The sequence below is a fragment of the Varanus komodoensis genome, unplaced genomic scaffold, assembly GCF_004798865.1.
Source record: "Varanus komodoensis strain SLA01 unplaced genomic scaffold, ASM479886v1 scaffold4, whole genome shotgun sequence".
Taxonomy (NCBI): Eukaryota; Metazoa; Chordata; class Lepidosauria; order Squamata; family Varanidae; genus Varanus; species Varanus komodoensis.
Genome location: NW_025335941.1, coordinates 56265767 through 56289824, shown reverse-complemented (window position 1 = coordinate 56289824; position 24058 = coordinate 56265767). Strand labels below are relative to the sequence as shown.

The 24058-nt window shown below is 40.9% G+C and overlaps 3 protein-coding genes and 6 non-coding genes across 25 annotated transcripts in view; 2 read left to right on the top strand and 7 right to left on the bottom strand.

Moving 5' to 3' along the window:
- CEP295 (centrosomal protein 295) overlaps window positions 1-5112 on the top strand; it is a 41052-nt gene extending 35940 nt beyond the window's left edge. For 12 of the 13 annotated variants that reach the window (XM_044441472.1, XM_044441475.1, XM_044441471.1 and 9 more), the window contains 5 exons: window positions 562-679; window positions 1160-1360; window positions 1782-1881; window positions 3094-3193; window positions 4679-5111. In XM_044441472.1, coding sequence (XP_044297407.1) covers window positions 562-679; window positions 1160-1360; window positions 1782-1881; window positions 3094-3193; window positions 4679-4732 — 573 coding nt within the window. In that variant the 3' untranslated portion in view covers window positions 4733-5111. Of the gene's footprint in view, window positions 1-561; window positions 680-1159; window positions 1361-1781; window positions 1882-3093; window positions 3194-4678 lie in introns of all 13 variants that reach the window. The other variant, XM_044441480.1, reaches the window with a different exon arrangement.
- Window positions 5113-7277: 2165 nt separating this feature from the next.
- TAF1D (TATA-box binding protein associated factor, RNA polymerase I subunit D) lies at window positions 7278-22160 on the bottom strand. 4 transcript variants are annotated; one of them, XM_044441485.1, is made up of 15 exons: window positions 22051-22160; window positions 20028-20180; window positions 18665-19022; window positions 18320-18495; window positions 17470-17521; window positions 16607-16665; window positions 15685-15762; window positions 13782-14601; window positions 13143-13191; window positions 12416-12524; window positions 11299-11366; window positions 10572-10643; window positions 8858-8895; window positions 7888-7944; window positions 7278-7451 (listed from the first exon to the last, which is right to left on the bottom strand). In XM_044441485.1, exons 2-7 carry the CDS (start codon window positions 20156-20158, stop codon window positions 15756-15758), a joined length of 783 nt encoding a protein of 260 aa, XP_044297420.1. In that variant the 5' UTR covers window positions 20159-20180; window positions 22051-22160; the 3' UTR covers window positions 7278-7451; window positions 7888-7944; window positions 8858-8895; window positions 10572-10643; window positions 11299-11366; window positions 12416-12524; window positions 13143-13191; window positions 13782-14601; window positions 15685-15755. The 4 variants fall into 4 exon arrangements, with proteins under 4 accessions (XP_044297420.1, XP_044297416.1, XP_044297417.1 ...); XM_044441481.1 differs by lacking the exon at window positions 15685-15762; XM_044441482.1 differs by lacking the exon at window positions 15685-15762 and having other exon boundaries at window positions 7888-7941.
- LOC123029597 lies at window positions 8160-8280 on the bottom strand. Its single transcript, XR_006415952.1, has one exon. It is a non-coding gene; the product is annotated as a small nucleolar RNA SNORA32 (small nucleolar RNA).
- On the bottom strand, window positions 8963-9093 carry LOC123029599. The gene has a single exon (XR_006415954.1). It is a non-coding gene; the product is annotated as a small nucleolar RNA SNORA18 (small nucleolar RNA).
- LOC123029594 lies at window positions 11149-11222 on the bottom strand. Its single transcript, XR_006415949.1, has one exon. It is a non-coding gene; the product is annotated as a small nucleolar RNA Z40 (small nucleolar RNA).
- On the bottom strand, window positions 12188-12321 carry LOC123029596. The gene has a single exon (XR_006415951.1). It is a non-coding gene; the product is annotated as a small nucleolar RNA SNORA1 (small nucleolar RNA).
- LOC123029595 lies at window positions 12926-13065 on the bottom strand. Its single transcript, XR_006415950.1, has one exon. It is a non-coding gene; the product is annotated as a small nucleolar RNA SNORA8 (small nucleolar RNA).
- On the bottom strand, window positions 14961-15034 carry LOC123029602. Its single transcript, XR_006415957.1, has one exon. It is a non-coding gene; the product is annotated as a small nucleolar RNA SNORD5 (small nucleolar RNA).
- A 114-nt stretch (window positions 22161-22274) lies between the features above and the next one.
- The window catches only part of CUNH11orf54 (chromosome unknown C11orf54 homolog), a 15584-nt gene continuing 13800 nt past the window's right edge, over window positions 22275-24058 (top strand). The window contains exons 1-2 of one of the 2 annotated variants that reach the window (XM_044442642.1): window positions 22275-22330; window positions 23811-23901. In XM_044442642.1, coding sequence (XP_044298577.1) covers window positions 23844-23901 — 58 coding nt within the window. In that variant the 5' untranslated portion in view covers window positions 22275-22330; window positions 23811-23843. Of the gene's footprint in view, window positions 22331-22382; window positions 22967-23810; window positions 23902-24058 lie in introns of those variants that run through there. The other variant, XM_044442641.1, reaches the window with a different exon arrangement.

Genomic DNA, 24058 nt, shown 5'->3' with positions numbered 1-24058 from the left:
GAGAGGAATAGTGCTGCCAGAGATGCAACAGATCTTATGAGAGTCTTTTGCTGAAGCTTGCTGTGCCTTGACTACTTGTGGGAGGAGAGCCCCATTCACCTTCAAATCTTATCTCTCTTTCACAAATCTGGCATTTTTCGGGGCATGAGTGGGCTACCCCAGAATTTGAGGACCATTGTTGTACAGTGTCTGGCACAGACATAATGCAGAAGCAGTCCCCAGAAATCCCTGAGTGTGGGATTGAATGATTTCTACAGTCAGTTAATTTGAGAGCAGTGTCAGCTGCGGCTGCTTGTGCAGTTCTACTGGTCTGACTGCCCTATACATGCTTAGAGCAGTTCTTTGTTAAGCAATGCATTTGGATGATTGACTACTTGATTTGTATCTCAGTTCTGTCGTACTCCAATTAAAAAGTAATTTCCATTCGTTTACCTTTTTTGTTACTTTGTACGCATAGTATAGCTGGAACTGCTTCATTTAATGGCTGCTTAATACCTTTGAACTAACTAGCTTTGAGTCTACAAACAGCACATAGCTTATTAAAACCTGTTCTTTTATCAGAGCAGGGTATTTTTACCTTCACCTTCAGAAGTGGATGACTCCTTTTCCACCCATATTGACTACCCCTCAGTAACTTCCAACTGCAAAGAGGATTGGGATAAAATGACCAAACCAAGAGGTAGGTGTGCAGTAACCACATCCTTTTGAGTCCACTTTCATGTCTATGTATATACGCACCATTAACCCATTGCCCAAGTAAACTTGTTTTACTCCCTGCTTTCCTTTCTATCAAGCCTGGCCAGGATGAGCATTCACAAGCTGATTCTAGCAGTGCGAAACCTGATGCTTGAGTTGAAATCCCAGATTTTGCTGTTTTGTCAAATGCCTAAGCCTCTGGCTGATGGTAGCACCGCCAACTTTCCCTTCACTGCTGCATGTATTGGAAATGTTCCGTATGGTGATGGGTCACCAAGAGATCACTCAGCTTCTTTTTACTTTTTTGTTTCTTCCAATCATATCTCAATTTGTTGAAGATGTGTGAAAGTAGTACGACTGTGAATTTGTACTAGAAACTGCATACAAGTGTCTCAGACCTGAAGTTGCTGCAAGCAAAGATCTTACAGCTATAAATCAGACCTTGTTTTCTCCCTACACACAGCAGTATCCCCAGAGCTCATGTCTGTCCCTGGGAGTTTGCAGGAATCATTTCTGCAGAGGAAGAAGGATTTCATTGAGAGATCAACTAAACGACTGGAGAAACTCAAAAATAGAGAACAAAGTTCTGGAAAGCCTCAACCTAAGACATCCCATCAGAAAAAATCACAGCTTCATAAACCAAAAGAGAACTTATTGTCTTCTGGTAATTTTGATTGGCAAACTGAAATGTTTTCTGCTCATATTAGTATTGTTATGAGGGACATTGCTTGTTTAGAACTCTTTTAGAACATGTGGATTAAAATTGAGTTACTTCATAGTCACTTGTGGTTCAATCCAGATTGAGTCATGCATAGAGTAGACCTTTTCAAATCAACAAGAGTAAAATCAATGACTGACTTAAGTCCCATTGATTTCAGTGAGTTTGTTCTAAGCATGACTTGGTCTGGATCTAGTCTGTTTCTTAGTTTCATGCAAGCACTTAAGTAGCAGTAGAATTGCTTGTATGAATTTTCCCTATGGTGTACTAATGAATAGAGGAGAAAAAACCTTGTCCCAGGAAGCCCTTCCTCTTAACTCTACTCTTATGAGGCTAGTAATAGTTAATGTTTCCTGATTAATCCAAGGTGCAGCTGTTAGTCATATGAAGAAAGTGGAAGAAGTAAAAGTTTGCTCTGCAGATGACAGGAAGACAGCAGAAATACAAATGCACCAGCGCACGTCACGGTACAGTGCTACCCATGTTTGGCAGAAATTGAACAAATGTACTTAATTGAACTACTTAATGTTTGTTGGAAGAGAATGCCATTTTTCTTTTGAGGAATTGACTAATTTGTCATCGTCTTCTCCCAAAATAACTAGATTCACAGAATTCAGTGTGTGAACTCCAAGCCCACTGTTCTATTTCTCCCAAGTGCTTAAAGGTTTACTGCCTCTGGATTTGAAGAGTCTGTTTAGTTCTCCTGATTAATAGACATTTATAAGGGGGCTGTTCCATGATTCTGTCTAATCCTTTTAAAAAATCATTGGTTGGATCAAAATGAAGTTAGCTAGACTTTATCTGAGGGAAAAATTATTCAGAACCAAATTAATTCCAGTTAATTTCATTGAGACTGAACATGACTGACAGTCTGGATACAACCCAGAATACATACTACAACAGTTTTTTGTACAAAAGGTTTTGTGGGGCAATTGTATTCATTTTCAACATAACTGCTACTTTGTTTAATGGTATGGTCTTACCTCTGTATGAGTTCCATTGCATGATACATTCTGCATGCCCCTTATTCCAACAAACTAGAGAGAAAAGTAATTGTTTCTAAACTTTGAAAAAGCCCCAACCATTTGAATCTTCTCTCTCATAGGGAAGCTTCTCCAACTCTTGTGCCCTTCCACGGTCTTTACAGCGGTTCATTAAATGAGGCACTGAGAACTGGCAGTTGTCTTATATGTGGCTGCATCATAGATTAATGGAATGGAATTATATTACTTAATGCTCCATTTTTAGTCTCTTAACTCAAAATACTCAAGGTACCTTATTCATTGCAGGGCACACTGAAGGCCAAATTACTCTCAATTCCATTTATGCTGTTATGTAAATAGCTGTTAAAACAATAAATTGCAGGTGCTGGGGGAGCCATCTGGATCAGGATGCTGGCAAGGAGTAGAGTTCCCTTAAGCTCACATCTGTAATTTATTTTTTCAGCCGCTACCCAGCCAAGGGATAATGGTGTGAATGGCACCTATTAAAGAGCCTTCCATTGACCATCTGAGTAATTGGAAGCAATTGGGACACTTGAAGTTTTTTGCCCCTAAAATGTTCCTCACTTTGCAGAAGCACTGTACTTCATCTTCTATTTTAATGTCTAGTCATGCAGCATGGGGAAAGGTTTGTTTTAAGGACATCGATACCATAAACACCTTTCTGCTCTTTGACAGATTGTATAACAATCTAGCTGAAGTGAAAATCAGAAAGGAAGAGAAGAAGAGACAAGAAAATTATGCCAAAAACCGGGAAAAAGCAAAGGAATTTCAAAAGGTAAAATGCTTGCAAGATAACATGGGCACCACTTTCCTCTCAAATTCTATGTGGCCATAACTACACTTGTGCTTTCTGAACTGAACCCAAGATTGGTCTAGAATGTAGACATTTGTTTAAAGAATGTTCCATGTGTGAGAGTTAACTTTTTTATGCCTGACTATCTAGAAAAAAGCAGGTAGAGAGAACAAATAGTAAGAATAGAATCCACTTCCTTTTCAGAACGGTTAGCAATGTGTTGCACTTTACAGTGGTATAGGCAACAAAATACGAAAACAATATCAGTTGGCTTACCCATATTTATTTAGGAAATACATCCCATCTGTGAATATACTACAAGTAGTGCCTTAAACAAAATATAAGATGAATACTACATTATAATAGCAAAGAAAGTAAGTTAAAAGAGGCAAGAAAGAAAACAGTACCCACCAGTTAAAGCCTGTTCCAGCTTTAACTGTTACATATATATGCAGAACAAAATTCTTAGCTGCAGAAATGTTCTTTATTTTAAGTATTAGAAAAACGCAGCTCCATATGTGACTGCCAGCTTTTTCATTGCAAGGGAATCCCAAATCAAACTATAGGCACATTTGAATTGGAACTAAGCAGGGCTTGAACTTCTCATTTGTCTAAACAAGCATTGCTTATTGCAGTAACTGGGAGTTGTAATTCCTCTGAAAAGACCATCTTCTAGCCTACATGGACCCATCCTTAATTTTCACAAGTGTCTTGTTAGTGTTGGGAGCAAGAGTGATGGCGGGCTCAGGCAGGCGTTCCCACCAGATGCTTGCCATGCCAGTTTTTTCAATTCAGATTGAGAAGGGGAATATTTAGATAGGATCGAAAAGCAGGACTTTGCAGGGAATGGAGATGCCAGCAACTAGTTCAAGGACAGATGAAGGGGCAGAGGTAGAGACAGATGTTAGGAACAGTATGGAGGTACAGGAAGTGGGAGGAGCTTTTGAGACTGGGGAAGCTTAGAACAGATCAACCACTCCTCTCTGAGATAGTCCCCCCCACCCCCCTGTGGCTAGGTGGCAGTGGAGGCAGCAATAAGAAGCACAATTGGTTGAGGAGCATGTAGAAAAAAGGTGTGCACGGTTTCACATCACACCTCCCCAAGGGTCAGTCATTAGCAGGTTCATAAGGAGAGTTTTGGGAAATAATGGCTAGGTTGGGTTCAACAAACAGCTTTGTGCATGGTCAGAGACTTGAAGGGATGATTTACATGTAGAAACAATAAAGAGTTTTGCTGAGAAAAGCTTGAGGCCGATTGTCGGAGGGAGAAATGCAGCTCATGGCAGGTTGTAGGTTAGGCCACAGGTATCCAGAAGTCACACACTGAATCTGGTGACTGACCAAGGCTTTCCCCTGCCCCATTCTCCCTCTGACTCAAGTCAAAAACTCTTCTCACTTTTCCACTTTGGTCTGGTTCTAGAGGCCCACTCTTACCAGCTCAGGCCTTTCTTTTCTTTTTCTCTACAGAAAACATTGGAAAAACTACGAGCCAGAAAAGCTAAAATGAAAAGCTCATGCTAACCAGGCATCTTGTGGATGGATGAAACCTCTTCACTGTAAATTAAAAACTGCACCTCAGCAACTTGGTTAATACATGAAATGATGTACCAGACTTAGATATAATATATATTGAACTTGGATGATTTGCCTGACTATCCAAACCTGCATAGACTGACTTGGTTGTTTTTTTGCAATTATGGCTTTTTAACTGAGATGTGTTTTTTAAAGAAACATCACATACTTTTGTATTGTTATTAGAGTTATTTATAATAAATTTTAATTTACAAAAAATTAGTCTGTTCTTCATCGTGGTCTCTGCATCACACATATATGGATGCTGTGTAGTGCCTATTTTGGGGAAGATTTCAAAGCTATAGCGGGTTTTGGTGGGAATTCAGGAGAGATGATTTGTCAGTTTCCCCCGCAGCCATATTTCCCTCTGCTCTAGCAAAACAGGGAACTCAAAATTGTGGGGGAAGTGATATAGGGAGGGAGGAGAAATTTACAGACCATTTCCCCTCTGACAAAAGCTATGCCAAATCAAAGCCGTCCATCAGCAGGGGAATATACCCATTACTTCATCTGTCAAGTGGGAAGAATCAGCCACCGCAGGCCTCCATCGTTGTAATATGTGGGAAGCTTGAAGACTTCTCAGCCTTTCTTCTTCAGCCAATAGCATTAGCATAGGTCAAATATGTGAGGAAAGTAAACTTCTAGTGAGAGTTCAGTGTAAAAGAAAAGTTAGCTGCATGTGAGAATTATATAGTCTTGAATTACAACAGAGTAGGTATGCCTCTATTCAAATGTGCATAATTACATTTTTATAGTGGAAAATTTTAAAACAGTTCCTGGTTCTGTCCTTGATGTAGATGTTCCTTTTTTAGGGTTCTGGCAATGCTTATAATTAGGTTCTTGAGTTTAAACTTGAAAGACAACAGAACCAGGCTGAAAGCTTATTAAAATTTATCTTGGCATAGGACAAAGTTGTATAACAAAATTCTTTTTTCCCTGATCAGAAAGGTCATCTGTAAGCTCTGCCCCAAGTTCCTCAGAGCTCAGAGAACATCTAATATTTAAAATATAGGTGTTGTGTTTGGGAAATCAGAGTATTAGTGGTGAGAACTGGCTACCATTCCATAACTTTCCTCTCTTGATTCTTTTTGGCAACAGCACTGCACCTGTGGTCCAGAGAGGCATCAGATTCTATGAGAGTGAATGATACAAATCTCTTGCATGGCTGTGGATCCCACTCTTGTCCCGGATAAGAACAGCCAGCTATTGCTCTCTTCTACGCCATTTGCACTGCTTGCCCCATCCTCACCCAGGAACTATTCAATGAGGTCTTGGGAAACACCTTTTTAAATCTTTGTAGTGCCTGCATTTCTATTAACCAGGAAGGAAACCCATCAGGAACCAGCTTAATGTGAAAAGGTCCAGAAGTTAATGGAAACTGCTATTTGCCCTTAAGCAATCTGCAAATTAATAGAGGCAACCAAATATGAAGGCTTGTGAGGAAGCACCAAGATGTGGAGGGCCATGCTTGCTCTGGTCCTGTTCACCATAGGATGAGGCCTATCCCAGTAATAATCTCATCCCACATTCTTGACCAGCAAAAGTAGCTGGCATGAATGGACTTATGTGGATGGCAAGAACTCTGGCTAGTGCATAAATACCTCAACCTGGGCACTATGCTCATGGTCCTAAGGAGACCTGAATGGCAATTTGGTTCCTACCTCTAGCCATATGCACACTGAATTGTTTAGCTCCACTTGCAATTGGATTCAGAGTCCAAGCAAGAGGCCAGCAACCACCAGATCAGATCTTGCCTTCACTTCTAGAACTCCCAAGATCTACCAACCATAGCTTGTTTTTTTGAGTGAAACTGAGAACCTCAGAATATTCCAAGAACAGAAACATAGATCAGCAACAGATGCCCTTCTCCGGGAACCCTCTGTGAATGATATTAGGAGGGCAAGTACCCGGAGGAGGGCTTTCTCTGCGGTGGCACCCCACCTATGGAATGCGCTCCCCAGAGAGGTCCACCTGGAGCCATCGTTATTTGTTTTTCGGCGCCAGGCGAAGACCTTTTTATTAATTAAAACTTAATTGTTAATTTATTGGTTATTTATAGGATTTTAAATCTTTTAAGCCAACATGCACCGGGTTTTAATATTTTTATTGTACAATTTGTTACATTTTGGTCTTGTGAGCCGCCCCGAGGCTTTGCTGCAATGGGGGCGGCGTAAAAATGTTTTAAATAAATAAATGTCAAAACCAATCTGTACTCAGTCCTTGCACAGACCTGGTTATCCTAATGCTTCAAAGGGAAAAAGACTGACTGCTATTGTTAAACTAATAGGATCCTAGTCAAATCACAGATCAGTAGATCAGCTATAGCTTCCTAATCCTGAACTAGGTGGTTACTAAAACTTTTGACTCGAGTTAGTATAACTCGAAGCTGAATATAAGATGAGCCAAAAACCTTCAGAGTCCCTGATTTTGTTGGTTTCAGAAAGCACAAAGTAGTATCCAAATGTAGAGGAGAAAGGAATAACCGTGGTTAAGCTTTGTTTTTAAAGATTTGTTTATTGGACAGCTGCTTAATTACAATCCTATCACTGGTTAGCAAATGGCAGATGAGCTGCAATTCAGCAAAAGGAATTTAACAGTTGTTTAAAGTCAGAATATTTGATGGAAAAAGTATTGTGGTGTCCTAAGTTGTTCTTCCAGGGTTCAATACCTAGAATAGAAGCATTTTTTATGAGTTCAAAGAATTATACGAAGAATGTTAGACCAAAACTGGGACCTTCTTCTCCCTCTTGTCAAACTAATTTCTCAACAAGCTTTGAACACCTCAAGTCCCTTCTCACAGCAGTGGCTGTAAGTTACCACAGAGCCCCTTTCATGTCAAAACTGTTACACAAGGTTACTTCCAGATAAGAAACCTCAAATTTAATCAGTGGCAGCCCAAATTTCCCTGCAAAGCACCTGTTCACACACTTAACATTCATGACCGTGTCTCCTCTGGTATAGACCACAGAGCACACAAAGTACTCTTGATATCCTGCAGAGGATTTCTGTATTAGGTCATTGCGTTAAGAGCTGCTTGTTCAACAGAATACAGCCCTCTTTGAAGTGACCATTTGGTACTGAATCCCAAAGGCAAACATTTTTACCTTTAGCAGTTATCTTGCAAATTCCATTGATGATTTTGATGAAGAGCTTATTAGCTGCTGGAAAACAGGTTAAACACAGTTAACATTAAGAGAAGGAAGCTGAACTTTAAGCAGCTTGAACAGAATACAGAAGATTTGCCTGCAAGACCTCATCCATCTCATGAAGAACTCACTGTAAGGTCAGACATGGAACAATGTCTACAGGGCTCTTCAGGGTTCTTTCAAGTGCAGTTCTCTCATTAGGGCCCACCCCACCATTCATAGCTTTCATCAACTGTTTCCAACAGATTTGATGCTACCAGAGTAGCGGCACAAGAATCTGGAGGCGTTACTTTCTGGTCCCGTCCACAGCATACCAGAAATAGTTTTTCCTAGCAGCCTTGGTAGAGACCAAATTACTATCCTGAAGTTTTATACTTTTTACACTGCCATGACTTGTTGCTGTTTGGATACCATCTGTGATGGGGGGAAAGCACCTGGAAGAGTGCTTGAAATTGGATGAGTAGTTGCTGCTGTGGCTATTTATTCTATTTTACATTGGATGTGAAAGGGAAACATAGGAAACTACCATTTACTCACAACCTGGAGAAAACATTTTATTACAGTACTAGCACAGTTCTCCCTTAGGTATAAGGTCATGTAAGTAAACTTTATGGCCAAAATGGGGACTTTTCCTGATCTAAACCACTAGCTACATCCATTATAGATAAGCCAGTTTTTGGTGTTAGGAAAATTCTGTTACTATGAACCAAAGGGAGCCAGCTAGAGAAAGTTCTTAAAACTACCACAAGATCACAATTGATAGTTTGGGTCCAGAGTGTGAAATGTCTTTCTGTAAACTTCTTAATACCACCCAGCCATTCATACATTGCAACTCTTATTTTAGGTATTCTTCCACAGCATTTTATGATCAGCTTAGTCTGACTTGGCATGTTACAGTTACAATGGATACAATGGGTTTTAACATTACCTTTTGACAATCCTGGAAGATTGCAACAATATCCCTGCCTGCAGAGAAACAACAGCATTTTAGTGCCTGTTACTAAGGAGCATGACTTGGAATTACTCCATATTTAACTGTCTTGTAGTTTTATCCCACCAAACTAATACGTAGTTTAGTGGGTAAAGCGAAGCCACAAGTTTGCTCTTTGAGGCATTTCCAACGACAAGAACCTACAGCAAAGCTCCATCGGGATAGGCCTCAACATAAGGCTGCTCCGAAATTGTTAAGGACTGTAAAGTTATTATAAGTGGTTGCACTGTACTATATTAAATTTGAATTTAAAATATGATTCAATTTGGATTTCATATCAACACAATTGATAGAAGCACTATACATGCCTATAATTTAGGCATGTATAGTACTTAAGCATTTAGCACTATGCAAACAGTAAAAAAAACAAGTATAAAAATGTGACCCTCTGCTAGCAAAGGAGCAGTTGGACCTTTTCCCCATTTAAACTTGCATAGGATTGTATGCCAAGACGCAGCCTTTTTGTGGCACAGAACAGAGGGTTCTGGGGGGGGGGGGCAACCTTTTATTTTGGCAACTCTGCTCTTGAATGTACAACTATAATCACAGAGCAGCCTTCCCCAACCTGCTGCCTTCAGATCCATTGGACTGCAATTTGTCCCCGGCCTCCCTCTAGGCCATGGGTTGGCAACCCGCAGCTCCGGAGCCACACGTGGCTCTTGAATCCCTCTGCTACGGCTCCATCACTCAAAACATGCACCGGCACGGCTACCGATCTGCAACCTGCGCCGATTTAATGAACTTTTTCCCCCGGTAGGCCAACCATGGATAAATCGAAGAAAAGTTTCTGAAGAAAACTGAACGTTTAATAGTAGATTAATTTGCTTTTACCACTGACGAACTCATGGGGTTTGCTCTTTAATGCATGCAGCCCTTTAGCACTGACTTTGACTCTGCAGGAAGCTGTTCTATTCAAAATATATGAAAGGAGTCCTACTAGTTTATAATGTAAGATTAAAAATAACAGTTTTTAGTGACTGAACAAGAGCTGCAGCTAAATCATAATGAAGATATAGGTCTACTTCCTTGTTTTAAGATGATTCTTACAAAAATTCCAGCAACATTATTACACTGGGAGAGGGATGTTTGTTCAATATTTCACCGGACTATTATTTGTATTTGTTATATTGTAGAAACTCTTACTTACTGTATGAAAGTATCAGTTAGTCCTTTTTTTATTCAGGTTGACAACTGACTGCACCCTCCAGTACACGTGATAAAAGGATGAGGGCACACAGAAGCAGACAGCATTTTTGGTTTGCTGCAAGTGGATAATTTAAGTTTGGCTTTTTATTTCATAAATATGAGGAGGACTCAAATAGACATTAGTTTATTCGAAAGTAACCTTCAACCCAGCACCTTTTTTTTTTTTTTGGAGTTCAAAATGTGTTTGTTGCATGCAGAAATAAAAAATTGTTTTCTCTGTAGCAGTTCACTGATTTCATAAATGCATCACACTAGTTTTTTTATACATAGCAAAAAGGTAAAAAACAATATATGCAGTGTTATCTTCATTTTAGATGTCAAAAGGGTTTTGCGGCTCCCGATGTTTTCTTTTCTGTGGGAAATGGGTCCAAATGGCTCTTTGAGTGGTAAAGGTTGCCGACCCCTGGCCTAGGCTGAAGGATTAAGGTAAAACAAGCTTTCCTACCTCAATGCTTCCATCGCCGCTGCTGGAATAGTTTCACTGTACTTGTGCCGCATTTCTCACCTAAAGAGCCAGCTGCAGTTTACAGCCAAGTAAGAACATACATGAAGTAAGGTCATTACAAAGATGCTTTTGCAGAATCTGCTCCCCGAAGACTCCCACTCTTGCCAAATAAGCTGAAGGACAGCAATGCCCAATACTAAATCAGATGTGACTCCTGTATTTGAGCAGACTAGCATCCAGCATTTTCAAACTCTGCAAATAGAGGCAGGCTGCTAAATTAAGTTTTTCTCCTATTATTAGGCAAGGAAGAATACCAGTTTGTCTCATTCAGTGCTCCCACAGAAACATACCAGGTTTGTAGCATGTATTATAGGAGCTAGGCAGAAGGTTGAGCTCCAGTAATTTTTGACTGCAACTCTCAGCTTTCCTGATCACTAACCATGCTAGCAGGCACTTACTGGAACCAGAGTCCAACCCACCCCCCACCCCTCGCAATCTACACAGCTGCACACCTGCATGACTCAGACTGGTTAGGCAAGAGTCCCAGGCAGCTCCCCTTTACACGGCTGGTCAATCAGCGTGTTCAGAATGGCTGTTTATCATTCACTCTTTTCAGAGCAGTTGAACATCTTGCCAATCATCATAACTCCTAACCACAGCCTTCAAGTCAAACACAACTTTTAGACTAGGAAATTGATTCCAGAGTCCTTCCATTAGTAATGGTTACCTTTTCAAAGTTACGGTGTCAGCTTCTTACTGATTTATTTAGGAGACAGATGTACGTCAACTGGATTCCTTGAAAAGCAAAACAGGAAACATTCAGTGAATCTCCATTTATAGTCCTTTCTACTGCTGCATTTTTCTTCTCAAGCACAATGGGATTTGCAAGGCATCTTGCTCATATACAAGACAAACCACCATCAACTTAGATTGCCTTGTATATCAACACACATCCATCCATCACTAACCTGCACTTGACTCTTGAGAGTGAGTGGCAGAGGAGAAATGGCTCTTTTGAATAAAAAATAGGCCAGTAAAATGAACGCAAGCTAAACATGTGCACTGGGCCAAACAGAAGGTGATTCTGTTCGACACCCAGCACAGCAGTGCAGAAGGGTCTGGGGAAGTTGTAGCCCCAGTATCGATGCTGACCTCTGAGTAAGGTGCTTTCTCCATGTCCAGCACAGAAACACAGAGGACAGCTGTGGAAAAGAAATGCTCTGGTTTCTACTCTGCTCTGGGTAGCTACTCTGGTTTCTATGGTGGCAACACAGGCAGCAAAATACATTTTCTACCCTCACCTCCTAGCATGGCAAGGGCCTGGAGAAAGGAACACTCCTCCTCTTGTGGTCCCCCATCTGTTTGTTGCCTCTGGCAACTAAGTGGCTAAATACAGTTCGCCTGATGAGCTGCAAGGCCTGACCTGCATAAGCTAGACAGTCAGTCTTGCTTGGGGCAGCACTCAATGGCTCTTTCCCCACATCCATACCAGTTCTGGAAACATAATCTGATATCCTTGAATAAGTTTGCCAGTACAGTTGCCTAGGTATTCCGAGACTGAGATGCATTATTTAACTATGTCTCTATTTAGTCAATGAAGACCTCCCACTAGTTATGCTTATTACAGGTCTCATTGTCACCAATGTAATCTATCGTACAAGGATGGAAGCATAACCTGTGTTTCTGTAGCCTCGCGGTTTATTTCAGGCACAAAGTGTTATGTGCCCACAACCACCACACCAACAAGGCAGCATTTCAAGCATTTCAACTTAGTTCAACTGGCAAACACCTCCCTCCCTCCCGCTTCTATGTATATCTAATTTCCAGAATGAAAGAGAGCTTACCTTCAGACTGTAGCAGCTGTTTCTTTCACAACTGCTGCTGTGTCTTATCCTCATAAAATGGTCTGTCTTCAAGACAAGAACTTTTCACAATGTTATACTGAATCAGCCCCTGTCAGTACAATAAAGAAATCATACATAAAGACATAATTTCAGAAGAAACACTTTTTTATCATGAAGAGAGATCAAAGGGGCTGTTCCAGCTTACAATATCAAAATGTAAAGCTTCCACTGGCATATACTTAAGGGAGAACTCTGGACAGCCATCCTAGAAGGAACGACTATGCTAGAATCTAAATACTATCTTACAAACTCGTCAGCTCCCCTAGAGCTTTGGTTATGGAGAAATGCATAAGTACAGAAATACAGTAAAATTAACAAATCTTTCACTCAAGCCAGGCTTTCCCCTTCTCAACATCTTCAAGATGTGCTGGGCTAAAAGGACAGGGTGGGAGGAAGTGATAAGAAGTGTAGTCTGGATGGCACCAGGCTGAGAAATTTCAATTGATTTTTTCTTGTTTCAACAAAAATACCAGGTTTAGCAAGCACAGCAGCTTGAGAACCAACGATGCCACATGCTGAGATAATGTCGCACTGCTTTTTGAACATGCCATCAGAAATAAGGCTGCTGGATGCAGATACCATACAGTGCAGTTAGCCTTCTTCTTCTACCCGCTAAAACATCCAAAGTTGGTACAGCCCCTTACGCAGGGAAAGAATGTTAACATACCTGTCTGAGCCAATCAAGATTCTTTTTCCTCAACTTATTTCCAAGAATGCTACAAACAAAGAATTTGGAAACAGTGAGTCTGACAAATGCATATTACATGAGTATTTGAGCCTACTGCAAACTCTAGTTCCTGACCAATTCTTACGTAAGCTTCTTTCGCAATGTATTGAAGAAACACACAATGTTTTGCTAACAATTCCTATAGACTGATTAACCCAAACCAGCAAACATTACTGCCTAGCACAAATTTGGGATTTCAATGCCCCTGGATTTCAAGTACCCTGCCCCTGGAAACCTGTGATTCGAGAAAAAAGTAAAATTAATCAACTAGTACAGTATTCCTAGCCTTTTTCCCTATGGTTATGTTCCTTTCTTTAAGTATCACAGCCAATACAGATCAACTGTGGGTTGCGAAGAAGAATTTGCTCTTAGCACCTGCTCCACGGTTTTTTGTCTATAAGTTGAGCCAAAACCTGAAGCTATGCTGACAAATACGTAGAAGTGTATCACATGCATACCTATCCTTTTAGAACCTTGCAATTCTTACATTTCTCTAATGACTGACCAAAGCTGTCATGAAATCTAAGTTCCTTTTTCCTTTCCTATGGTTTAACAAATAACATTCCAATGCAAACTTACATCTTGCATAAGCCAGTCAAATCATTTTTCCTTTTCCAAGTCAAATGAAGTTCAAGATCGGTATTGCTTTTTTATGCAGCAACTCCATTTACAGCAGCAGTAGGGGGGTTTCAGCCCAGCTAGGCCATACTGCAACTTAAGCCATGTCTGACTTGTCCACAAGCCTTCAAAGTTTCCAGTTTACATCAGCAATCAGGTCAAGTTAAAGCCATGGATTTTGTTAGAAATTGTCAAGAAAGCCTGTCAAAAAGATCTCCACTTAAAACAAAAGCTAAGGCCATGTGGTACAAGTAATTAGAAAATGTGGACACCACCAAATATTGCAGCAGAGAAAAATGCTGCAAAGCATAAGCCACTGCCAGAACCTCTCTTGCTCCGCAGGTACTGGAGAATCCAGATTCTAATAAAACTGAAGGAGCCATGGGGACAGTTCTGCAGCTCATCTCAGGCAACAGCTGCAGTTGGCATATTGGTTTCAGTTTATTGTTTCAGCTTATTGTTCCAGCTTTCTCACATCTAAACATTAGATTTGAGGATAAGGTTGAGTCCAGATCAGGTAGCTGTGCCAAATGCCTAGTGTACCCAAAGTCTCCATACAAAAAGAAAACAGAAAGTTGACTAGAACAGGTACATTTCCTATAAGCTCAAAAAATTTCAAGTTAGAAGCAATTCTTGAGTCCAAAGGTATAAATGGGATGTTTCCAATCAAGAAACTTAAGTAATCTTTCTTCCTGCAATCTGGTGCCATCAACAAATGCTGTTCCCATGTGGTCTTAGAGCCCTCACTTAGAAAGGTATGGTCGAGATCACTTCATAGTTGCTGGTATGGAAAGAGAAAGACATATCAAGCATATGGCAACTTCTACATTGTGGAATTCTTGGATACAAGCAATCACTTTGTGATATTACATATCTATTTTATAATCAGGATTTGTTCAGGCAGTTTTCAAAGCAGCCCTCCCTAATCCTCCAGATGTTTTGAACAATTCTCATCAGCTCCAACCAGTAGGACCAACAGTCAGAGATAAGACCTATTGTCCAAGACATCTGAGGCACCAGGATGAGGGATGTTTGAAAGCTTTTCCTGAAAGGCCATCTTCATGTTACTTCTTTAGTGTCCGGAGACAAAGAATGCACCTCTCTCTCATTAAAAGCAACACTAGCAGCTCTGCACTCAGTTCCACTCAGAGTATTAACTTTAGTTCATTTCTGAAATCACTCAGCAGTTGAACTCAAAAAGTCATCACGTGAACTGCTGTGCAGAATCTGGGTCCAGTAAAGAACCCTATCACTTACATTTTCATGTAACATCAAGAACATGAATATGTTAGAAGTTAATTCTGATATTCATTTTCTGCAGCAGATGGAGGATATTCTTCATCTATTTCTTTGGGAATCCTACTGCCAACATAAAAGCCTATTACAGTTTTGTCAATGGAAGAAACCCATTCACAGTAAGTGCAGGGACAGAAAGAAGTTCCTTAAAAGCAGCACCTGGTAGCATGCCTAGTAACTGCCCAGCTGCTACTTTCACGAAGACCTCAACTCCACATGCTGGACATGTAGCAAAACTAGTGCTACTGGTCAGGCTTCACAGTGAAAAGAAACTTGGGGGGAAAATAGTACAGAGAACATTCATATATTAAGGTGCTGAGGATGGATCCTAACTGAAGCATGCCCTGAGAAAAATGTAATTACTTTTTAGGAAAGGGCCAGAAATACCCAATTTCAGTGGCTGGCCAAATGCAGTAGAAAGCAGGCTACATGTCAACATGCAAGTTTAAGATGCATGCATATAAATTAGCATTACTCCACTTTACTGCACAGGCTACTGCATTTCAAATTGCCCAGTTTCTTCACAATGGACTATATTGTGAAGATATAAAGGAGACAAAACCATTACCTTAACCGAGTAACAATAACACTGTGTCATTTCTGTTCTACTTTTCCACAAGCAGCTCACCACAGAACTAGTTAAATCCTGAAAAAAGAGGAGTAATTACAAAGCAAAATACTATGCAAGAATGAAAAAGAACCTGATTTAGTGAATCTTGGATGTTAATACTCCTACTTGCTTTAAGCATTTGTAAATCAGAATCAAACCTTTGTGCCCTCCAAATGTTTTGGATTACTCCTTTTCGTTATTCCTAACCATTAGTGAGGGAGGTATCTTGCAGCCTGTGATCAGAGGCTACGATCTCAGCCAACCCTTTAAGCTATCCCACATTTGGTGCTGGAAGCCAGCTTGAGCTAATGGTTCAGTTCAGATGCAATATGCAGCTATGGTTTCCTTCTATCTGAATTAACTTCAGCGTGCCTGATGTTCATACATTCTCTTTACAAAATCTGAAGAGTCTGCTTCCTGTTATGAACTACCCATTTTCCGATATACTATAGTTCCCCAAGTTTAGCTGTTTAAACTACAGCAAGCTAGTAGAAGCTCATTTTTAGACAATTATTTTTCTTTCCATACTGCCCAATATCTAAAGTTCCCTGGACCATTTACAACAGCATATGAAATACAATAAAAGTACAGCATAAAAGGTAATAGTATAAAAATTACACTAAAACAAAATTTTAAAAGCTACAATAGCTGGCACAAGTCACAAGACCTGTTAAGGAGCCGATATGATGCCTCAGAAGAATATCAAAGCTAATTAAATGCCCTGTCACAGAGGACAGTTTTAACATGGCACTGAAAAGACCATCCTTGTTCCATAAGTAAGTGACTGCCTCCTCATTGCCACCCACTGAACATCCCTTTGGAGTTGACAATCAGAGATAGGCCCCAGATCAAGAATACCATGTCCGGACAGACCACTCACCTTGTCTTCTTCTTGAACTTCTTGGGAATTTTGCTACTTAATATGAAACAGCTGTTGTCCTATAGTAGAAGAGAAACAGACACTGCATTCATTCCTAGAGGACCCAACAGGATGTTGGCATCAGAGCAATTAAGCAGATCTAATCCAACAAGTTCTATCTCAAAAACTACATATTTCCTGGGTTACCATACAGAGTGGTTTCTGTAACAAACATGTTAGTTTGTATCTTTATAATTACTACTACATTACATACCGATACTGCCCATTGGTGAAACTCTCAGGACAGTTCAGAACATTTCAAGTCACCCAGATTTCAACCAGGTCTGACCCTGCTTAGCTTCCAAGATTAGGCAGGATCAAGCACATGAGGCTATTATATAATCTGCCATATGTAATTTATGTGCAAAATTTTAAATACAGCTTTTACAGTTAAGAAAAAAATAGGCTTGAAAAGGCACAGCAACATGCCAGAACTTGTTTAGAAATATTCTGGTACATTCTCCATTCAAGGCTGCACATTCTTGAGTGAATGAATGTACCAAATTGAAGTACAGCCTTGACAAAACTTGGTCTGACTTCTAAAAGAATGCTCAAATGAAGCAGTTTGAGAAAAGCAGCTACAGGCTGGTTTGTCCTTGATAAGCAAAAATTCTAGGTGTACTGGGATACAACATCCATCCGCTCCTGCTTAACTCCTTTTGGCAACTGGATGGAACATGCAAACAAGCCAGGAAACCCCTGTCCAGATTCAATATTACACCCATCTTGCTCTAAAAAAAAGTCAGAATCTGAAGCCAAGAACTAATTCAGTAATTTTTAATGTACAAACTAGCCCAGTAAGTTATGAGTCAATGGAAGCTTACCACTACCCTGGCGCCAATTTGTTCATCAGGATTCTCACTGGGGTCATCTTCCCTGAAACACAGGAATTGCCAAGGTAAGTTCTATGTAACAATGCAAAGAAAAGCAAGAACTCCAAATGCTAATTAATACACTGCATGCGTGCGCCATTGTTTTACACCTATTCTTATGTGATCGTGAGAATACTGTAGAATTCTCTTGCTTTCACAGGACTGTGTCCCCTTCAGTACCCCTTCATGAGGGCAGTTTTAGTTATTGTCCTTCCACAATTGCAAGTATGAGAGGTATTCCCACTCACAAATTGCAGAAACACATTAGAAAAACATCTTCGCTAGTGTTTCTGAAAATCAAAACAAGCTGGAAAGGGGCATCTTCGAGTTATTTATTTATATTGCGATTTATATCCTGCCTTTTTCCTACAAAGGGCTCAAGGCAGCTTACATCATCTCTCCTCCTCCATCTTATCCCCACAACAACAACCCTGTGAGGTAGGTTGGGCTGAGAGTCTGTGACTGGCCCAAAGTCACCCAGTTGGCTCCATGGCTGAGCGGGGACTCGAACCCAGATCCTCCGAGTCCCAGTCCCATGCTCTTAACCACTACACCACACTGGCTCTCTGGGATTTGGTCACTTCTCTCACAGTATATTTAAGAAAGATACCAATCCCTGTACTATTTTTAATCCAAGTAAGTATGAAAACCCTAACTTCTGAAGTCAGTCATTTCTAAAACATTTGGAGGGTACCTGGCTGGCAAAGGCTGTGCTAAACCTGGAGTAACAGATTCCTGTCCTGGATGTCTGCTTTACCCTTCAGCAGGTGTAACAGAAAGATTCAGGACCCACAATACCTACTTTGTTTCTTGAATGGGAGAAAGAGGTCCATCATCATCCAGATATTTGTGCTTCCGTGACTCCAGACACTCATTTTCCAGTTCATCCCCAGCATTCAGCTGTGTCAGAGATTTTTTCAGGTGATGCTCATACTTAAGCATTTCAATGTATTTGAAATATCCTTTCAAAGCTGCGAGCTGAAACAGAAGAAATTTGTTCTGCCATGAACAAAATGCAGATGCAAGATGCCAGGCAATTTGTTTTAAAACCCAGCAAGACTTTTCAATTGCAATTGTTTAAATTCAGACCGCCATTCAGAAAGCCAACTGGATTAGGCATACATCTCAGCACAAGAATATGGCCTACCTCATAAAGCTCCACCATTTTTAAAGGAAGATGTTTCCTTCCATAGATTTTTTCTACAAGAGGAAATGGAAGGGGCCTCTTTTTAGGCGGATGCCTTTTCTTTTTTTTGTTGATCCGTTTTTTTGATGACTGCTTTCGTGGAGCTTTCCATCTAGCTTTATTACTTGGCCTCCATCTTTTGCAGTTCTTATCCTGCTTCCTTCGGAAGTGGTAGTCAAAGAGGGCTCTGAGGTCAATTTTAGGTTTAGGCAACTTAAACTGACCCTGTGCTTGGCGATACTTAGCTCGCTTCGCTAGAGCTGGAGCTCCCACTTTCTTTTTTGAGTGGTTCCGTGAATTCAGGTTGGACTTGGTCCTGCTGAAGCAACAAAAGCAAAGAATTACTCTTTGGAGGCATTAACATCAGAATTAATTTATCCCCATTTCCATTTCAGAGAAGTTCTTGGGGAATGTATACCAGTGCTGGACAGACCAAAGGCAAAAAGGAGGGACTAAAATTTTACAGAATACCAACATTAGAGTCCTTACTGCTAATAAGGATGTCTTAGTAGTGTTTCAATCTTTATAATGAGCAGGGGGAGACTACATAATTTCAGAGAAAATATGATGGTTGTGGGAAAGGGAGCAGGATCAGGGGGAAAAGGATACAGCCATCTAGCAAACCTGGAGGTTTCAATGTGGCTCCAAAGCCTGAGTTTCTATACCCCTGACTTATATTCTACAGCAGATTTAACAAATCATTTAAGAAACAAGCCACATTCTTGTGCACACAAGTTAGAAAGAACAGGCATTGCAAGTGCTCTGGAATAAGTCGCTTCAGTTAGGAGTGATGGCATGAGGTCTTGGCTTCAGAACTAGCAACATCTCATGAACCCTGGAAAAGTACTTGGATAACCCCACAACAATATGGACAGAATGGAATCCAGGGCAGCATCCAACACCATCCAAGTATTAAAGAAACCTGCTGTCAGCACAATAATAAGTTAGAACTTCCTAACCCTCGTCTCTGGAACAACAGGAAGGAGCTCAGTTCACCTATTCCATTCCAGAAACTACCATTTTTACTCATTTCTGGGTTCTTGTAGGAAGTGTTGGATTTCAGTTCTGTTCTAGGTACCACTAGAGCAACATAATTGGTGGAAGTGCTTGAGGAGCGCTGTATGCTACCCCTAATTTAAAGTGAATGGATAGCAAAAAAAGCTATGGCACAGACTAAAAAGAGAATTTGCTTGTTCCACCTGGATAACTAAATACTTGCGTTTTACCTTTTTTTGGATACAAGACAATTATTTCTGCTGTTCTAAATATTCAGTATAGGCCCATCTTGTGAAACATGACAATTATTTATAAAACACACGCTCACATTTCTGAAACTTGGTTGTCAGGTGAAGCACCAGCTAAGGAAGTTTTCAACTGTGCGGTATTTTCGGAGGAGCAGCCATTGTTGTGACCTTCTGAGTCTGACACGCTTTCCATTTCATCAGAATCAGCCATGTTCTGGTTCTAGTTTCTATTACTACAAAGAAGACAGAATGTGTTAATTTCATGCTAAAGTACAGTCCCAAAAGCAATTATTAAAAGCAAGAGATCTTTAGTTCCTCAAGCAAGACGCATACATCCTAAAACTCCACAGTGTTTTGGCATCAGGGAAAACTTCATTTGCTCAGTCTACAAGAACAAAAAAGGACACATAATCTACTTTTATGTAGTGATTTTTTTTACTGTTCTTCCAAGTTATTTAAATAAATCTTTTTGATTCTTTTTGTTTCCAGCTGCAGTAAGTGGCTCATCAAAGTCTTTTAGCTGAACAGAAATGTGTTCAATAATTGCTTAATAAGGCCCATTATTGTATAACACAAAGCACAAAAACTGGAGATTTCAGAGTCACAGCAGTAATCCTATTCAATACTGCATTGAAATACTAATGAAAGTCAATGATTATGAGCAGCAGAACTAATGCTATACATACAAACGTCACAAACTTGTACTCCATCAAATGTGTGTTGACAAAAATATTTTATATAAATTTCCTGTGACCGCACTGGCTCTTATCAACATGTCATGAAAAAGATGAAGGAACAACTACCCTTCTATTGCCTAGACACATCCGCAAAAACAGAGTCTGCATAATGCAAGTCAAACCACACTTTTTAGGGACCCTCAAGAAGCAGTCACATACCTGTATGTTTATAGCAGCCTTCGCCCACCTAGGTATGCTAGACAACAACTCCCAGGATCCCCCATTGTTTTAGGAAGAGCTGGCAGAAGCCAACTAAGTAGAAAACCAGTAGGCCTATACAGTCTGAATAACAAAGAATAGGGCTAGTCTAGATTCAAAACCCTACCCAGTCATGAAATGGATCTTTCACTCTCAGTCCAATCACAGGATTATTTCAGCGATAAAGCTGCAGGGAGGGGGAATTTACAACATCCTCAGCTCTTTAGAGCAGGGTGCAGGCAATCTGGCATGCTTTAGATGGCACCACCCATTTCTGACTATCGGCCATGCTGTCAGGGGATGTGAGTTGTAATTCGAAATATATGAATGACACCAGGCTACCTGCCCCTGCATTAGAAGAACAGGATTTAAGTGCAACAAAATACTAAGATACATATAAAGTCCCTACCGATTCTCTTAACCAGGGATTAGATAAGTAAAGGGTTGCTCATCAGCAGCTCAGGATCTGAGGAACTACAGCTCAGTGGTCAAGTATATATGCTTAATATACAGAAGCCCTCAGCTCTGGAAAGGAGGAACAAATTAAAGGAAAACAAGATGTGTGGATACAGGAAGCATCTTTCTCCTGCAATTTCAGGAAAAAACCTAACTCAAAAAGATGCGCGGCTGGAGTAGCAGGAGGTGAAGCACATGCAGACAAAAGGGCAGCTTATCCAAGGGCATCAGATGGAAAAAAGCCCCGGGACTTTTTGTTTCAACAGGCCGACAACGCAACACACCTTCCAGACACGCAAGGCTTCAAATGAGGCAGGTCGGGACTCCTGCCCTAGCGGGCCAACCGCTAAAACCGTTTCCAGACAAGGCCTGACAATCTCCAGTCTGAAACCCTTCAGGCCGCTGGCAGTCAGATATCACTAATAATGGCTCGGCCGAATTAATAATCCGCCTCAGTTTGGCAGCTCATCGCAACAAGATCTCGGTTTCACTACCAAACCTAGGGCTAGACTGAACTTAAATTTAGCCGCGGCACTAGCAAGTTCATGGGAAACAATGGACGGGGGAGGAAGTTAGGCGTTGGACCCCAGGACGTCTCACAAGGTTCTCAATAATCTAACTACTTCCTGCACCAACACCCTTTCTCTTTACCCAATAAGCCTTAGTCAGCGCAGAACCCCAAACATGGCAGATGCGGACGGATTTCACCCACCTGCGTCCCTTCGCCTCGCACAACAGAACAAGGCCTCGTAACCGGCGCCGGCCCGTTAAAAAGACCTGAGAAGCTCGCGAGAAACTAAGATTTCTGCGGCTGATGGGAAGAAGGGAATATAATGGTGGAACGAGCGCCATCTTGAGAGTGGCACGGGGGGGGGGGAGAAATAGCGATGATTGGCTGTCGAGCTCCAGCTGTGGGGTGATTGGAGGCTTCATAAGAGCTCGCGCTGGGAGGGGGCGCAAGTCCGACGAGGCGATTCATGCGCTGTGAGACGGTAAGTAAATGTAACAGTGCCGGCTAGTAATGCTCTTTGGTGTTGCACGGATTTGTAGATAAGTAGCTATAATTACGTGGCGATGTTATAATCCAGTATGTACTAATTCAGAAGTAAATTTCTTTGGGTGCAATGGGACTTAATGGGTTGTAGTGTGAGGTTATAACCTAGACAGCCCTACTCTTTAGAGGGCAAACGTATGCATGCTAAAATAGAGGAAAGGTCTACCATTTCCAACAGTTTTAATATTAGAGTGCAGCCCTAGGCGTCTTTGCTATTTAGGTTGCAACCCTGTGCATGTTCAAAAAGGAAAAAAGTTCCAGAACTTACAGTGTTTCACAGCTAGGTATAGCTTCACCTCCAGCTCCCGCGTTCTGGGGGGAGGCAACAGCATTCCAAAAAATGAGAATAAGCATGCAGTCACTTATATTGGTCTTTCCTAAGACATTTGGGAAAGTGGCAGTCCTGGTAATGAATTATTTTCACAGCTAGTGGCTTTTACTGCCGTCTACTGACTTGGGAGTAAGTTCTATGGAAACAGTAGCTTATTTCTGTTTACACAAATAACAGGTTTGTGCTATTAAACTGCTTACTTGACTTGGTAAGGAGCACTTTACGAATCCCCCTTCTGGCAAGGTACGTGTGTAAAGGTCATCTGTAGTGTTTCCTTTCTAATCGTGTAAGGCTCTTAAATAGAGGAGGAAAGTCCTAGAGTAAAGGGCTGGACATATAATATAGAGCACAAGTTGTTACAGCTGTGTTAAAAGCACTATAAATACAGTATCCCTACTTCCAGAGAGGTAGTTGCATTTGTTCCTGCCAAAACAACAAGGAATCTGGCTACACCTTAAGGACAAACAAACATTGTTGCATTTTTGTGGCCTGCATACTACAAAAGTTGATGTCATCATAGGCTTCTCCTTTCTGCCTTCACTGGTTGCAGATTTGCTGCTGGTAAGAGAAGGTGGCTAAAATTTAACATACTGTAATATTCCCACAGTTTTACTTGGATGCAAGTTCCACTAGTTCAATCAGACTTATTCAAATAATGGTTAAAGGCAGAGTTGCAGAGGCCAGTTCAAAAGATGGCAACGGTGCTTTCAAGAATGTGTGTACAAGACTGCAGCCATAAAGCCTAATTCTGTGTATGTTTGTTAAGAAGCAAATCTCATTCTGTTCCATGGCTTTAGGACTGTAGCTTTACATCTTCAGATTGATCCTAAACACCATAATAATTGAAGTCAGGGTATGTTCTGTGGTTGCCAATATCCAGAAGAACTGGGCAGCAAGATGAGAAGTCAAGGAAGTGGTAAAAGCCATAGAAAGACACAGGAACAAATATTCTCATATCTCCAAATGTGACTGAGCAAACTTACTGTAAAAGGCTGTGCAAACCCAGGCAGCTTCTGTTTAACTGCTAAGCCAGTGTGTTCATTAACAAGCCTGTAACCTTTTCTGGGGTGTACTCTGATCTCTGTAGTTCAGCTGTCTAGTTTGCTGCCTGAAATAAAACATGGCCAAGGTTGAGAAGTTTGCTTTTCATGTGCCTACTCTGGAAGAACTTGCTGGGGGTAAGTAAATGAGGTTTACTTAATGTTAACAAGAAATAGAGTGATCAGAAAATTGTGGTGGGCAAAAGAGGGAAGATGGAATCTCGACTTCCCTTAATTCCTTTAGGACACAATTCGGCAGGCCTGGACTGCATCTAAGGGCCCATAGATTCCCAGC